Below are 16,721 nucleotides of genomic sequence, written 5' to 3'. Positions count from 1 at the left end.
ATGCCATATACAGATGATTCACACGGAAGCTGGGCTCATCAGCCTCTGCAGGCCCTTCTTGAAGTCTTCTGGAAGGCCCGTTGCCTTGCTTGTGGCTGGATTCACAAAGACATGGACTGAAGCCCCGGTGGTACAGGCCAAAGAGTCAAAATGGGCCAGCTTGGGGTCGCCAAAGAAAAAGCCATTCCTGAGGTCGTAGTGATTTACAGAAGGCAGCTCATTGGTGGCCTTGGGTGGGAACAGAGCCAGGCGGTAATGCACACTGGAGTGACCCACTTTCTCCACGGCCAAAGCAGCCACTGGGACCTGAGGAAAGCTGATGGGTGTGTGGAAGGTACACTGATTGGTCACCATGAACCCCACCATGGGGGACGTCGGCAAGCCGGTCCTCAGGCCGCAGTATCTAGAAGGTTGAATGGCAATGCTTATTTCAGGTCCTATGACCCTCTCTCCCAGCCCAAGGATGTGTGTTCCAGAGTGAAGTGCTCTAGCCTCAAAGGGCCACCATTCGCTAGCCGAGTTACATGGGCAAGTTAGCTCACCTCCCTGGACCTCAATTTACACAACAATAGAATGTTCAAAACTGTAATCGCTACTCCATGGGCTAGCAGTGAGAATCAGCGGTGTGGGTCACTTAACACAGTACCTTGTGCTACATGAACAGTTCCTGGAAATAGTAAGTGCTCATTAAACATGAGCTATTACTAGAATTATCATTTCCATCTTATCCTCGCTTCTTATTGTGAAGAGCCAGGAACTTCTGTGTTAAATTGCGAGTGAAAACTCACTTCTTATATAGATGGTTACCATGTCTCTCATCTCTGCTATCAGATTATAATCTCTTTAAAGGACAGTGGCTGTGCTTTGTTTATGTTTTAAGTTGGGGGACTAGAATGAGGTTGCACTTGAGATAAATTTGGAGGCTGAACAGGATCAGAAATAAAAGCATAATGCCAAATTACAGTCTACCCCCAACCACCACCAAAGAGGCCCACTTATGACCTAAACATTTTCACTGCACTGTCTTATTATCTTTTCTTGAGAAAATTAACACTGAATGTGAAAATTCACTGTAACGGAACAATCAGGGGTGGTATAGAGGCTTGACTACAAAGTCATTCACTGAGTCACTGTCCACAGAAACAAACTACCAGCCCCCACCCAGGGAGGGCACGGTAGTACCTGTTCCAGCTGCCCTGGGCGCCTGTTGATGTCGCCCATGGGGTTATTAGATAACGTTCATTTGCTGACATAGAAGATGTTCAGTGAGAAAAGATCAGATTATAGAACAGTAGGTACTCATTTGTCATGTAAGACCTATTGGTTGACATACTTATTGCCTAGAAAAAACTTTGAAAGAATGGACTCCAAAAAAGTCTGCAGGAGCCATCCTGCCAGGGAGTTCTGGTTAACTTTTTCCTTCTTTTGGCTTGTGTGAATTTTCCAGAATGAACACGATTTGCCTTTGAAATAAGGAAAAAAATGTTATTTTAAAAAAGTCTGAATATGAATTTTATTTTAAAAAAATATATATATACATATATATACTTACAAAAAAAAGTAGTAGTTCTCTGACTGGTTCTGCTATGGGCTATCGTCTAGGTCAAGAAGTTCTTAGAATGACCTCCGTGGCACACCTACTCTTTGTTAGGTACTGAGGACACAGCCCTGAATAAGAGAATTCCTGCTCTCATAAGTGCTTAACTCTAGGAGACTGGGGTTGGAGGTGGGCTGTGTCGGCTCTTGTCTTCCCTTTGGCAAGAAGGAGATGCTCGTTGTGTTCCTTTCTGGTTCCCCTTCCACGCTTTCCTCCTTCTTTTTCTCACCCTTTCCTCAGCAAACTTTGCACACTTCTCTGTTCCAAGCATGAGCTGGGCCTGGAAGAGAGAGCAGGGAACGAGCCAGACCATGACCCCTCCTGCCCTCATGTAGCTTTGGTCCAGAGAGCATGCAGTCACGCTGCTGCGTGGGGAGTGCTATGCCGGGGAAGGCACAGGGGCTCGGTGAGCTCGTAGCAGGGGGCCTGATTTGATCCTGCGTATCAGAGAAGACATTAAGAGGAAGAGACTTCGAAGTGGGACATGAAGAAACCGTAGCAACTATTCAAGTGAAGAGTAAGGGGAAGAATCCTCCAGGAGGAGGAACGGCATGTGCAAGGACCCGGAGGCCAGAGACAGTAGTAGGTACATCCCAGCGATAACACAAGCCCCAGATGTCTAGAACACAGTTGGCCAGAGGAGGCTGGGGAAGAGGCAGGAGCCAGACTGCAGAGGATCTTGCAAGTGAATCTATCCTGGTCAACGGGAAGCCAATAAATGGACTGCATGCAGGGCAGAGGCAAGATCAAGTTTGTTTAACGAGCACCATGGCTTTGAAATGAGCAATGGGTCAGACCAAGACAATAATGTCTGCAGGAGAATAATACAGCAACTTCCACAGTCCTGGCAAAGACGATGGTGGCGTGAGCTAGGATGGTGGTCATGAGATGGAGAAAACGGAATGGAACCAAAAGAGATTTTGCACAAGGTCTGATGTCCAGTTACATCGAGGGAGACACAAGGGCCCAGGATGGGTTCCCGTCTTACACACTTTCTGGTGATTCATTTGTGGAAAGAGGGAACATGGAGAGGCCAGGGGTGAAGGTGAGGATAGTGCTGGGCTCTGTTTTTAACACTGTAGGTGGAGCCGAAGTGCCCACAAGACCATGAGAGGAGGTGCAGAGTCGGGATAATAATATCACTCATGTTTACCCTGCCCCGCACAACAGGCCAGGTCTTGCATTAAGTACACAGCTGGATTCTGTCTCAAAAGGCATGTGGCTAGGGACGCCTGAGTGGCTCAGTGGGTTAAGCCGCTGCCTTCGGCTCAGGTCATGATCCTAGGTCCTGGGATCGAGTCCTGCATCCCGCTCCTTGTTTGGCGGGGAGCCTGCTTCTCTCTCTGCCTCTGCCTGCCACTCTGCCTGCTTGTGTTCTCTCTCTCTCTCTGACAAATAAATAAATAAATAAATAAATAAAATCTTAAAAAAAAAAAAAGGCATGTGGCTATATGTGCCTGATGCTCAGAAAGAGGCTGGGTCTGGGCACAGGAGCTGAGATGCTGCATTAAATCTAAAATCGGCGTCTAGGCAGGGAATGGAAAGCCACCGCTCTAGATGGGTGTAACACACTCGGGCGTGGAGGGCCTGCGGGGAGCCGGGAAAGAAATAGGCTGACCCCACACCGCTGCAGACTTTAAAAAAATACTGGGCAGACTAAATAAAATTCATGTGTGGCCAGCCCAGGTTTGTCTTTCTGACGCCCCATTTGTGACCTCTGGGAGAGACAGTAATTAGGCCATGGGAGAGGGAGAGGTCGCCTAGGAGAGAAAGTAGAAGTGGGTGACCACACACATGAAAAACTGGCTTAGGGGAAGCTCCCGACTAGTGATTTCTTGGGGTGCAGCGAGCAACTGATGAAGTGTCTGACTCTGACGCTGCCTGACTACTGTGTGAGGCCAAATGCCTACCATCTGTTCTCTCTTACCGCCAACGGGCAAACTTGAGAACACGGGGCTGTTAGGGAAGACCCCTCGTGTCCATCTAGTACAGGGGCTCTCCCACACTGGTGTGGCCCAGAGTCTCCTAGGGAACCTGGGAAACCTCCAGATCCCCAGGATCCTCCCGGACCCCCCTGCAGAACCAGTCTGCAAGGAGGGGTCCAGCATCCTGATTCCGACATGCTTCTAGGGCGTTCTGACGCACACACCTAGCACAGTAGTGGCTCCTCTGGGCCCACCGCTTTGGATAAGAAAACGGCTCAGAGAGATGAAGTAGGCCGTTCCCCTGCATGCGGCTAGAAAGGAACATGGTCTGCCTACACTCGACGGGTCACCCCAGCCCTTTCAGCTGGGTCCATTAACCCTTCACATCCAGACTAAGTCCCAGCCCAGGGGTAAGGACTGGTGGGTCTCTGCTATATTCATGGCTCAGGATGAGACCAGCCATGTTCATGTTTCTACCCTGACTCTGTACCCCACACCAACAGCTGGATTCAGTCTTACCTCATTCCCCTCTTCCTAAGCTCCTGCCTCCTTGAGTCCATAACTCGGTTCCTAAGCTCCTGCCTCCTTGAGTCCGTAACTCCGGTTCTCAGGTTCTAACCTGAGCCCTGGGCTGAGGCCTCACACTGGCATCTCCCCGGACTCTAGTGCTTCTGGGTCTGTGTCAGCAGCCCTGCTGCCATGTGAGGTCTGGAGGGAAGCATCTTTCAGATGGTAGGAGGCCCGTGGGCATATGGCACGGGCACACCTATTTTCGGCACTCACTATAAATAGCAGAATGGGCCTTAGCTTATGGCCAGTTACCTGGAATGCCAGAGGAGGATTCTGGCAAAAGGTCTATCCCACACTCCCGAAACTAAGAATAAGCACAAGCTTGGCAGCATGACCTGAGGACCATGCCAAGTCCTCAAGGAGCGTCACGTGGGCAGCTGAAGGGAGTGTCAGCTCTTGGGACTTTGTACAGGGAGGTCCCTGCCTCGGTGGCGCTAGGAAGTCCTGTGGCTACAAGCAGAAATACAGACATTTAGAAATCTAGGCTTGCGAGAAAATACCTTACATGTGAGCACGTATGAAGTTAAAAGATTAAGATGATGGAACGGACACTTAGGAATGCACTGTGTGTCTTTCTAGAAATAATCTGTCTTTAGTTGAGCCCAACTGAATATTGCCTTTTCAGGACCATTTCAGACTGGGGCTAATTGAAATTAATTGAAAGCAAGTCCCCGTGTCAGCCACGCCCCGCCACACAGCCTGCACGTAGAAGACTGGGTGAGAGCTAACATCACGAGACAGTGTGGCCCTGCCGCTGTGTCAATGGGTCACTCAGTGTCCCAGAGTCTCGGTTTTTTTCTCATCTCTAAAACAGGAATGAACACTCAGAACACAGTCCTGAGTGGATTTTTGTGAAAATTAAGTAAGGCGGGAGCGCAGAGCTTCTAAGGAATGGAAGGGAGGCGGGGGAGGCCCTGAGGAGGGACCGCAGGGCTGGAGGGGAGCGTGGCGGCAAAGGACCAGGGAGACGAGGGTTGGGCCCCATCGTGCACGAGCTGGATTTCAGGCCTGACAGAGTGAGGAGCCCTTGAGGTGCTCTAGGAGGGGAACCAGAGTCATGATCCCTCTTGCATTTCAAGTGCAGCCCTCGAGGGAACAGGCTGGGGAAGGCAAGAGTGGGTGAAGAGCGAGCAGGGAGGACACGAGGGAATGATGAGAACCCGGCTGGGTGGCGGCGCTGAGACGGAAAGCTGTGGCTCCAGACACACTCAGGGAGGGGCTCAAAGGACTCAAACCTGGGCCTTCCAGGCTGATCGGCTTCCGCCTTTCACAAAGGTCAGTGTTTGATGGTAACAGCATCTACAGCAAGAGCGGGGCCTCCTCCGACTCCTTTCTAGTCTTTGGGGCCATTTTCCCACTTTCTAGCCGAGTATAATTTTAGGTCCAAGTCTTCCAAGTACTTTAAGAAGAATATTATTCCAAACCTCAAGGGAATGCCCATGCAAATAAGTTCATTTGCAAACTTGTAAACTGTTTTGTTTCCCAAAGGGATGAAAGAGATATTTTGAACAGGCTTGACCTGAAGAATACTGAGTTATTCCTTTGATTAGTTTTAGCTGAAATATTGGCTTTATTTTAAAGGACAAATCATGTCAAGAAAAAAGCAACAAGAAAGATTCCTTAGAACTAAGGTCCAGGAAGACATGAGCCTGAACAAATATTTAAGCAAGACTTTACCCCTGCTATGTTTATCTTGTCACTTGGCAATATAAAAAAATAATAATAATAAAAATGATACTTCTAAACCAGGTTGCCCATCTCCTTAAGAAGCTGATGTAATGAGCTGGCGGTGGCTCACATTAGGAAAATGCCCAGACCCAGTGGGCCGCAGATCATCACCATTGCAATTTCCACAGCGTCTGGGTCCCCAAACTGAGCAACACGAATGACAATCATCTACTGTCAGAGCAGAACAATTTCTCCACGACAGTGTTCTCGCAAGAAGTTCATTCTGGTAAATCAGCGTCAAAATGACAAGAAAATCCAACATGTCTCAAGAGATACAATATATAACAAGCAAAAATCTCCAAATCTATGTTCAGAAACTGAACGTTAAAGGGTCTGATGAAGAATTCAAGACAAGAAAACAAAGGAAGTGTAACAAATTCATTAAAACATTTTGAATAAAAATAAGAAGACCGTGACATTATGCTCAATTAACAGGAAAACACAGTCTTACAGGGTAAATGTGGTAGATGATGATCTGATTTTTTCGGACATCCAGAAGCCGAATCAACCATGAGAGATGGCCCTGCAGGACAGACTAGGGTAGAGAGAAAATTTTAATCTACACACTAACAATGTTATAACTGTCGTGCTTTTTGTCTTTGCTGGAGTTGCTCCTGGAGAGAGAGAGATTCCAAAGAAGGCATCTCCGAAAACAGAGTGCTCCATCTTCCAAGCCCTCAAATTCAGCAGGCGAGGGATGGAGTGATCAGTCCTGCTCCTCCTGAGAGCAGGTCCGAGTGGAACTAGGAGGAGGTGGGTGATACTTCCCTCATGCACAGCACTCAGCGAAGGCCCTGACATCCAGCATCTTGCTATCAGGAGAAACTGCAGGACACCAGAAAGCAGTTGAAAACCTCCCTGAAATCCACCAGGTAGCAGGAAACACTGAGAACACAAGAAGAGCAATTTGAATACCAAATACACTAGAAGGGGCTTTCTGAGCCTCTGTCTTGAGAAGGTAGGGCTGCGGGAGACAGAGGGTGGGGGATACAGAGTTCTTCCTTTTCAATCACCACAGGGTGATGTTGGAAGTTGACAGAATGTCGAACTTCTGCCAAGTAAGAGGTTACTGAAGAAGGTAGGTACCCCAGCTGAGAGGGCCGCCATCAGTCCATGCACGGGCATGGCTTAAAGCTTTTTTGGTCATTTGTTTCTTCACAATATTTAATAATTAATTTTATGGTGCAATTAATGCATGCACTTTAATAGAAAAATAGAAAACATAGATAAACACAAAGAAAAACATTTAAATTATCCTTTATTTCCTAACTCAGCAATGACCAGAGTTGACATTTTGGTACACATCTTTCCAGACTGTTCTTTAGAACAGGAGATTTTTGTTTTGTTTTGAATAAAACCAAGGTCATACTGTAACTTGTTCTCTTCAATTATATATCATGAATTTGTTTTCACATCAATCAATAAATTTCTTATCATTATTTTTAATCACTGCCGCTTATAAAAAACTTTTTTGTCTTGAAATACTTTCAAACTTTTTTTTTTTTTTAAGATTTTACCTATTTATTTTGAGAGAGAGCTGGAGCAGGGGTACGGACAGAGGGAGATGGAGAAGCAGACTCCTTGCTGAGCAGGGAGCCCGATGTGGGCCTTGATCCCAGGACCATGGGATCATGATCTGAGCCGAAGGCAGATGTTTAATCGACTGAGCCACCCAGGTGCCCTGAAATACTTTCAAACTTAATGAAAAGATTGCCAGAACAGTACAAAGGATGCCTGCGTATCTTTTCTACAGAGTCATCCACTGGTAACACTTTGCCACAGGTGCTTTCATTAACTCACAGACTCGTGAACTACTGGAGAGGGGGTTGTACACATTGTGGCATGTTCCCTCCAAACACACAGTTCAGTGCGTATTTCCTAAAAACGAGGAGAGCCTCTACCATAACCACAGCACAGTGACCACACTCAGGGAAAGGAAAAGGAACACAGTTTATCTAATCTATAGTTTACATTCCATGTTTGCCAGCTGTCCCTCTAAGGTGTTTTATTAAAAAATAAAATAAAACAAAATAAAATAAAATAAAATAAAGAAGAAGAAGAAGAAGAAGAAGAAGAAGAAGAAGAAGAAGAAGAAGAAGAAGAAGAAGAAGAAAAACTTCTCTTTTTTTTGGTACAGGGTCTGATCTGGGCTCATGTATGGCATTGAGTTGTCATCCTTTAACCTGGGACAGGCCTTACCTTTTATGACACTGATAGTTTTTGAAGAATATGGGCCAGTTATTGCATAGCATGACCCTTAACTGGGGGTGTCCCTGGGGACTCCTCAGGGTTGGACTGGGGTTTGCATTTTTGCTGGAATGCTATATAAGAGCTATTGGGCCCTTCTCAGGCATCACTTCCACAGGCCCACGGTGTCCATTTGCCTCTGATCAGTCATGTTAACTTTGACCCTTTGATTAAGGTATTTATTGTCCGGTTTTTCTACAGATAGTTTTTTCCCTTTGTCTATTTTTTTTTTCATGGTAAACTATACACAACACAAAATTGATCATTTTAACCATTTTTAAGTACAGTTCAGTGGCAGTAAATATATTCACATTCTTGTATATCTGTTCTGGTTTGTTTTTTTTTTAAGATTTATTTATTTATTTATTTGAGAGAGTGAGAATGTGGGTGCATGCACACATGTGGGTGGAGGGTGGGAAGAGGGAGAGAATCTCAAGCCGACTCCCCGCTGAGCATGGAGCCTGACATGGGGCTCAATCTCACAACCCTGAGATCATGACCTGAGCTGAAATCCACAGTCAGGACGTTTAACTGACTGAGCCATCCAGCCATGCCTCTACTCTAGTTTTTATTTTTCCTTTTAACAAGTACTTTGTGGGGAGATGGCGAGATTATCTTAGTCTCATTCTCAGATACTGTCCTTAATAACTTTCCATCCACCTCCTACCTTTCTATTTAGTATCCACCAATGATCTCCACCAAGACCAAAGAGTAAGTAAGGCCCTACATTAACTCCAGCCCTCTCCCCTTTACCTTTCCCTCCTTCCAGAGACATGGGTGGAAAGTTTCTACAGTCACAGGCTCTGAATCTTGGTGAGGAAATGCTCACCTGGATGATATCCAAGAGCCATTTCTGCCCTGAACTGCCCTAATTCTTCACAAAAATAGTCATCCCTCATCTGGTATCATGTTTAGATCTTCAAATAATTCTTGGCTCTACTCTGAGCCAGACTCTACGCTGGACGTCAAGAAATAACAATGCCTAAAGCAACAGTGCCTTTCCTTGACCGACTTGCCTTTTGAGGGGAACAACACTAATGGTACTTAAGAGTGTAATGTGGCAAAGGCCATGTGACACTCCAGGCATGGAGGTTGCTCCCAGAGTTCAATAGAAACACAGAAAAGTAGCAAGTCTCACAGCTAGAGTCAAGGCGCATGGAGGTGAGCGACGTGTCTGTGGAGGCTCGGGGACTCAGGGGGCTGGGAGGGAGTGTGTTCTTGCACATACACTATCAGCAGGGAGCAGTGGGAGACGAGGCTGGAGTAGAGGCAGGGCAGAGCACGGAGTCCCTGGGTGCAAGCTCAGACCTGAATCTGAAGATGATACAGCATAAGCAGAAGATAACCTGACCAACAAGGCCTTATGGCTCACCCTGGAGGCAGCAGAGCGGTCAGGTCAGAAGGCAGAAAATCCAGGGGCAGCAGACCAGCTGGTAGGATATTGCAACAGTTTGGATGAGAAAAGAGCCTGGCCTGATGAGGACAACGAGGGTGGGAGTTGTGAGAAGACAATGGATTCGAGAAATATCTAGATGTGCCTGAGTGTGGCCATGATGGTGAAGGAAGAATCAAGGTTGACTTTCAAGTTTCCATCATTTCAGAGAAAAAAAATCATGAGCAATATTACTTATTTCAAGCCGATCATTATAACTACCCTGTCAGATAGATAGGGCCAGTAACTATATGCCCATTTTACAGATTATTAAACTGAGATCTGGAAAGTCAGAGTGACTTGGAAAAAGCCACACAACTACTCAATGGCACAGCAGAGATACCAAGTTCATCATGGCACATGTACAAAGAGATGATATAAAATTATTCAAAATGCTGGAACTGGAGAACCATATGCAAAACAAAACAACGAACTTGGATCTATACATCACATCATATACAAAAATTAAAAAGTGGATCATAGATCAAAATTTTGAGATCTGAAATTTAAAAAACATTCAGAAGAAAACATAGGAGGAAATCTTAGTGGTTTTGGGTTTAGCAAAGATTCTCTTAAATAGGATGCAAAAAGTACAAGCTTTCAAGAAAAAAATCAATAAACAGGACTTTACCAAAATCAGTATCTTTTGCTCTTCAAAACCTACTATTATAAAAAATGAACGGGCAAGCCACAGATTAGGAGAAAATATTGGACAAACCGCTCCAACAAAGGACTTGGATCTGGAATATTAAGTATTCCTGCAACTCAATAATAAAAAGACATACACTATACTTTTAAAATGTGCAGAAGATTTGAACAGTTATTTCACCAAAGAAGACATATGAATGGCAATAAAAACATGAAAATATAGTCAATATCATGAATCATTGGGGAGATGATCATTACAACCACAAGGAGATACCCATTGCACACCCATTGGAATGGCTAAAATCAAAAAGATGGACTATACCAAGCGACGGGGATGCAGAGGATTGGAAATGTAAATCCTGATTGCCGATGGAAATGTAAAACTTTGCAACGGCTTGGGAAAATACTCTGCCAGTTTCCTGAAACAAGTGAACAAGGCACCTACTGTACGACCCAGCCATTCCACTGCCAGGTATTCACCCGGGAGAAACAAACGCACACATGTGCATAAATTCTTGTAAACGAGTATTTGCAGCAGCTTCGTTTATAATAGCTGGAAACAACACAGAGTCGGTCCACAGGTCCACAAACCACGGTGCCTCCACGCTACAGACTATCAGCCATCAATTAAAAAGGAATGAACACACAACAATATGGATGAAACTCAAAATAATTGTATGCTGAGTGAAAGCCAGACAAAACAAAAAAAAGAGTACATGCTGTATGATTCCACTTGCAAAAATTTCCAGAAAATGCAACTGAATCTCTAGTGAGAGAAGCAGATCAACTGGATACCTGGGGGCGGGAAGGGACGGATGAGCAAGGGGGACCAGGAAACTCTGGGGTGACGTTCATTATCTGTGTTGCAGTGACGGTTTCACAAGTGGAATTATGCCCCAGGTCATCAAACTGTATGCTTTCAGTATGCACAGCTTATTTTATGCCATGATAGTGAGGCTGTTTTAGAAAATAATAATACAATGGAGGGAGATATATCTTAGCAACAGCAAATATACCAATATCTTAAAAAAATCAGGCTCTCATCATTGTTAATTGTTAATTAACAATTGTTAATTGTTAATGATGATCCTTTTTTGTTTATTTTTTTCTGAATTTTCCAAATTGACCTAAATGAGAATATATATTACTAAAATTTTAAAAAGTTACTTTTGTGGGGTATGCTTGGGTGACTTAGTCAGTTAAGCGTCTGACTCTTGGCTCAGGTCATGATGTTGGGGTCCTGAGATGGAGCCCTGTGGTGGATTCCCTGCTCAGCGAGGAGCCTGTTTCTCACTCTCCCTACCAAATGGCAAAGATCCTCTTTTCTTTCAAAAGCTGTGGTAGGCCAGAGGGGCTATGAGAGTTTTATGTGTTCCACAAGAACAAAAATATCTAACTCTAAAGCAACCTAAAGAGAAGGCACCACATTAACAAAACGTCTCATTAGCTGGACTGTCCTTCTCAAATGTCTTCCCAATACATCAGTGGGAGACAGAGGCAAGGGATATGGAAAAGAAAGAGACAATGCCAGAGAGCAACAGAGGGTGAATTATTACATGATGTCATGACCCATCATTTCTTGCATTCACCCAGGAGTATAAGGATTAAGGGATAATCCAGCATAATTAGCAAGTAATCTACATTGTATATCCTTAAAAAGAACACACACTGCAAAGTGCAAGTTAGACCATGGAAAAATGCTATTCCACATCTGACCAAACATGGTGAAGAATCATTTATCTGCGTTTCCACTCTTGGAAATATTTGCTAAATCTGTCTGTACTGGGTTTAGGATTCACTCTGTATTTTTATTAATAGTGAAAATAACAACTTTTTAAAAAAGTTTTCAGGGAACATATTTTACCTACTTAGATGGTAAGCAATGTTTTTAAAGCCCTCGGTGCACTAATTATTTATATATCAAGTACTGAGTTTGATCAAGTAATTTTTTTATGTTTATTTATTCAACAAACGTCCCTGGGCTATGTCCTAGGATATAAAGAAGCAAATACAACCCATGCCCTCTCAGAGCTCTTAATCTAAAGACTACGAAATCTATTAAGAGTTGCAGTACAAAGTATCTGTGGCTTGAGAGAATAAAAAAGAAGTCAGAGAAACTGGAGAGGAGGTAACACTGAAGCAGGGTATTGAAGGGTATATAGGAGTTCTCTGCCTAGAAAAAGAGAGACATTCTGGGCAGAGAGAACAGCACAAGGCAGGGAGGCATCAAAAATGCTGAATTAGGGGCACCTGGGTGGCTTGTTTGGTTAAGCAACTGCCTTCGGCTCAGGTCATGAACCCAGGGTTCTGAGATCGAGCCCCACATCAGGATCCCTGGTCAGTGGGGAGCCTGCTTCTCTCTCTCTCCCTCTGCTGTTCTGCCTACTTGCGTCTCTCACTCTCTCTGTCAAATAAATAAATAAAAATCTTTAAAAAATGCTGAATTATTTGATAAATGCTAAGAGATTTGGTGAGAATTAAGAATAGGATCCTCTTGAAGGTGATAGGACTTGAAGAAGGAGGCCCTTTATCCCATGCTGGAAAAGTTCCGGCTTTATGTTAGAGGGAACAAGGAAATGTGTTGGGTACAACTCCCCATTTAAACAGAAATGAATTCATTTAAGAGAGAGAGAAAGAGAAATGGTCATGTGTCTTGAGAGACCTCAAGGGCCTCATGCAGTCAGGCTTAGAAAGGGGGTACAAGTTTTCTAACAGAACTCTCCTCTACCTTTTGTCTTATTTTTTCTTTCTTTCTTCACATCTATTTTGTATTACCCAGGATTCTTTTGGTCATAAGTGACAGAAACATAACTCAAAACAGTTCAAGCCAAAAGAAATGAACTGGCTCTCAAAAGCAGGAAGTCTTGGCATATGCTACAACATGAGTGAACCCTGAAGACGTGGTAAGTGAAATGAACTGCTCACAAAAAGACAAACATTGGACGAGTCCATAGATATGAGGCCCCTAGAGTTGTCAAAACCACGGAGACAGAAAGTGGAATCAATTGCCAGGGACTGAGGGGAGGGGAACATGGGGGAGTGCTGTTTAATGGTTTCAGTTTGGGAAGAAGAAAAAGGTCTGGGATGGTTGGGATCCCGCCTGCACAACACTGGGAGTGTACTTAGTGCCACTGGACTACACACTTAAAAATGGGTTAAATGTTAAATTTTATGTTACGCAGGTTAACACAATAAAAAATGTGGGGAATCTAGGTTGAACACACACCTTCAGGTACTGCTAGATGCAGGGGTCAAGGGACATTATCGTTCTTGGGACTCGAGGGACATTATTTGTTCTTGACACTCTATTTCACTTCACTTTCTGTGTTGGCTTCATTTTCCAAAACGCTATCCTTAAGTGCAGGCAAAGATGGCCACTCCACTGAAATCATCTGCAGAGCTAACGTTTCCAGCCAGAAGCAAGCCTGTCATCTGAAAGTTCCAGCAGGAGTTCAGGGGATGACTGACTGGCCTGGTGTTGGGCCATGGACCACTTCGGAACCAATCACTGCAGCCCAGGAGTGGAGAATCCTGGTTGGCCAAGCCTGGGCCATGCATCCAAGCAAATACTGCCATACCCAGCTCAAGTTACTCTTTCTCTCTAGTTAAGAACTTTTAGCTCCAATTCAAAATCCCTGGGGGAATCTGACCAATGAATTGCTTGTCCAGTGACCCGTGGTGTTGAGAATGGGGATAATCTTAGGGATAATATGGTGGCTATTGGCCCATTTTTGTGCATTTGGGGTAAGTTACGAGGGTTACCAGAGCAAGACAGATAGCTCAAGGGTGTCTTTTACAACAGATACTAGACAATTTTACAGGAATGTAGTGCAAGCAGTGTGTACGAACATAGTTCTGGCAGCTAAACATAGGACAGGCTGGAGCAGGATAATCTGATGATGGGAGGATGAATCATAGGGCTGTTGCAAAAAGATGACTCTAAAATTTCTAGCTTAGGAGAACGGAAATAGAGTGATGCTGTCCACCAAGAATGAACTATAAAGGGAAGATCTGGTTTGGGGTAGGGTTGCAAGGAAAGGATGATGAGTGTGGCTTTGTTGGTACTTCCTTCAAGATGCCTATGGGACAGCCTGGGAGAGAGGCTCGGTGGCAGTGGAACCCAAAGAGAGTGTAGCTGGGGCCAGAGCTTAGGGAATTGCTGAGACATAGAGGGCTGGTGAAGTCATAAAGCGTGCGGCAGGCACATGGAGAGCACAGAGTGGAGGCAGAGAAGAGAGGGCAAACACTTCGGGGGCCATGGCAGATGCCCTCAGTGGCCTGCCCATTTCTGCTTAGTGCTCCCTGTTTCCAAAAGTGCTCATGGCGTCTTGCTGACTCTCTCTTTCCCAGGGCCTTCTCTCAGGCTGAACTTGCTGCAGCCACAAATGCCTGGGTCAACAGTACTCAGCCGATGACAGATGGAAGGCGGAGGGGAACTGGCTTAGCTTCCTCACTCCAGTGTGTCTTGTACCACCTCCCAGGGGTCTCCCTGGGATGGAGCCCTCACTGCCCACAGCAGTTACCTCCTCATTCCTATCTGCTCTGGCTTCCTTCACTTCACAGCCTCACGGGTCTATTTTATCTGCTTGTCGTAGGATCAGCTCCCAAGTAAACCACTTACACTCCAACCCTTGTTCCAAAGTAGTCTTCTAGGAGAACCCAACTTAAGACAGAGGCACACAAAGAAGGAAGCTCAGAGAAGAACAAGAATGAGGGGTCCATAATAGGGAGGGCACGTACTGCATGGAGCACTGGGTGTGATGCCAAAACAATGAACACTGTTATGCTGTAAATAAACAAATAAAAATAAATAAATAAATAAATAAATAAAAAAGAATGAGGGGTCCAAGCGGTGTGAGAATATCCAGGAGACAATGATTTCCTAGGAGCCTAGACAATGAGAGAGGAAGTAGGGCTCCACTGGAAATACTTGAGTAGCGACTGATCCAGGAGGAAGGAGCTGTTCCCAGACATCACAAGACAAATGGATCTGAATCTCCTCTCAGGCTTGCTTGGGCACCCTAATACATCTCCATTTTATAGATGAGAAAACTGAGGCTTGTCTAGAGTCACATAACTAGCAAAAGATAGCAATGAAATCCAAACATAAGTCTATCTGACTCCAGAGTCCATTCCTCGAGACGGCCTCATGAAGAAACCATGGATTTGGTTCAGGAGAACGTAGTGAATTTATGAAAGAGAATTGGTTTGGAAATGGGCTAGAAAAGAGAAATTCCAGATGGCTCAATACCCAGGTGAAGGCCAGGCAGGCAGGCAGGCCGGCCCACGAGAAGGATAGGGGAGGCTGTGATTGGGGCACATACGCAGGTACGGGTTTGAGATGCAGCTGAGAGCAAGCATCTGGACCCAGAGGTGGGGCTGGAGAACTTCCGGTGCCAGTGCTGCCACTGAAAGCACATTTCATCTCATCAATGATGGTTCGCAATGATGAAGAAATTGTGAGCGCAAGCATCTATAATCCAATTAAATGGTTTTGTGGAGGGAAATGGAGTATACTTTTCAAGTGGTATCCAGGCAGAGATGAATAGGAGGTGTTGGACCATGGCTGCCAATGGTGCTGGTGGATTAGAAGGTACTGAGCTGATGTTACAGTTCGAGAGGTAAGGAAGGAAGACGGCAGGGGGCTCCGAGCTTGGGCGTACACTCTGGAAAAGCATGAGCAACAGCAAAGAAAACATCACCATGGCAGCACCACTCCTACAGGGGCCTTCTGCGGACTCCAGCAGCCAAAAGGCTCTGGCCGGGAAGGTTATCACTGGGACATAAACCTCACCCAAGCACCTGACTAGAAGAAACTTGGCCTGTTCTCCTCAAAGCTCTTTCAGTTAAAAGTGATAGAAAGCTCAAAAGGCTGTAGAAAAGGAGAGTTTATTGGCTCATGGAACTGGGAAGTTGAAGAGTAGCCTCAGGACACTGGGGATCGAAGCAATGCTCTCAGAAATGAGCCCTGTCCTGCTTTCCTATCTAACTCTGCTGCCCTTTGCTCCAAGGGACATGTCCTCCTGCAGCAAGGCCATATCGTCCCAGCTCAACACTCACCGGAAGGGGAGTGAGCTGCAGCCTGCCTACTTCTGAATATAAACTCTCATTGGTCCACATCCAGTCATGTGGCCATCTCTGGTCCAGTCAGCAGGGTCAGACAGATGGGTGTCATGGCCGCCCAGGCCTGGTGTCCTACTAAATTGGCAGGTTTGCGAGAACCCCATGGAAGAAAGGGGAACTTCTCACCAAGTGAGGGGGTGCTGTTACCTAATGGAGTAAAGGGATGCTGGATAAATAAAGGCTGAAGGCTCTTGATTAGCAGAACTTTCCAGGGGATTCTCAGACCCAGAGCAATGGCTAACACCAAGGCTATAATTATTAAGAGGCCAGGGCTTTACGGTTGATTGTTTTTTTTTTAAAGATTATTTATTTATTTATTTGACAGATAGAGATCACAAGTAGGGAGAGAGGCAGGCAGAGAGAGAGAGAGAGGAGGAAGCAGGCTCCCTGCCAAGCAGAGAGCCCGATGCGGGGCTCAATCCCAGGACCCTGGGATCATGACCTGAGCAAA

General features: G+C 45.4%; 1 protein-coding gene across 1 annotated transcript in view; it reads right to left on the bottom strand.

Annotated features, from left to right (window-relative positions):
* LOC123949461 overlaps positions 1-16,721 on the bottom strand; it is a 169,323-nt gene continuing 152,602 nt past the window's right edge. The window contains exon 3 of the mRNA XM_046016905.1: positions 1-403. Coding sequence (XP_045872861.1) covers positions 19-403 — 385 coding nt within the window. The 3' untranslated portion in view covers positions 1-18. The remainder of the gene's footprint in view (positions 404-16,721) is intronic.

The sequence above is a fragment of the Meles meles genome, chromosome 8 (genome assembly GCF_922984935.1).
Source record: "Meles meles chromosome 8, mMelMel3.1 paternal haplotype, whole genome shotgun sequence".
Taxonomy (NCBI): Eukaryota; Metazoa; Chordata; class Mammalia; order Carnivora; family Mustelidae; genus Meles; species Meles meles.
The sequence above is the reverse complement of the archived record's forward strand: the minus strand, read 5'-3'. Positions and strand labels throughout refer to the sequence as shown.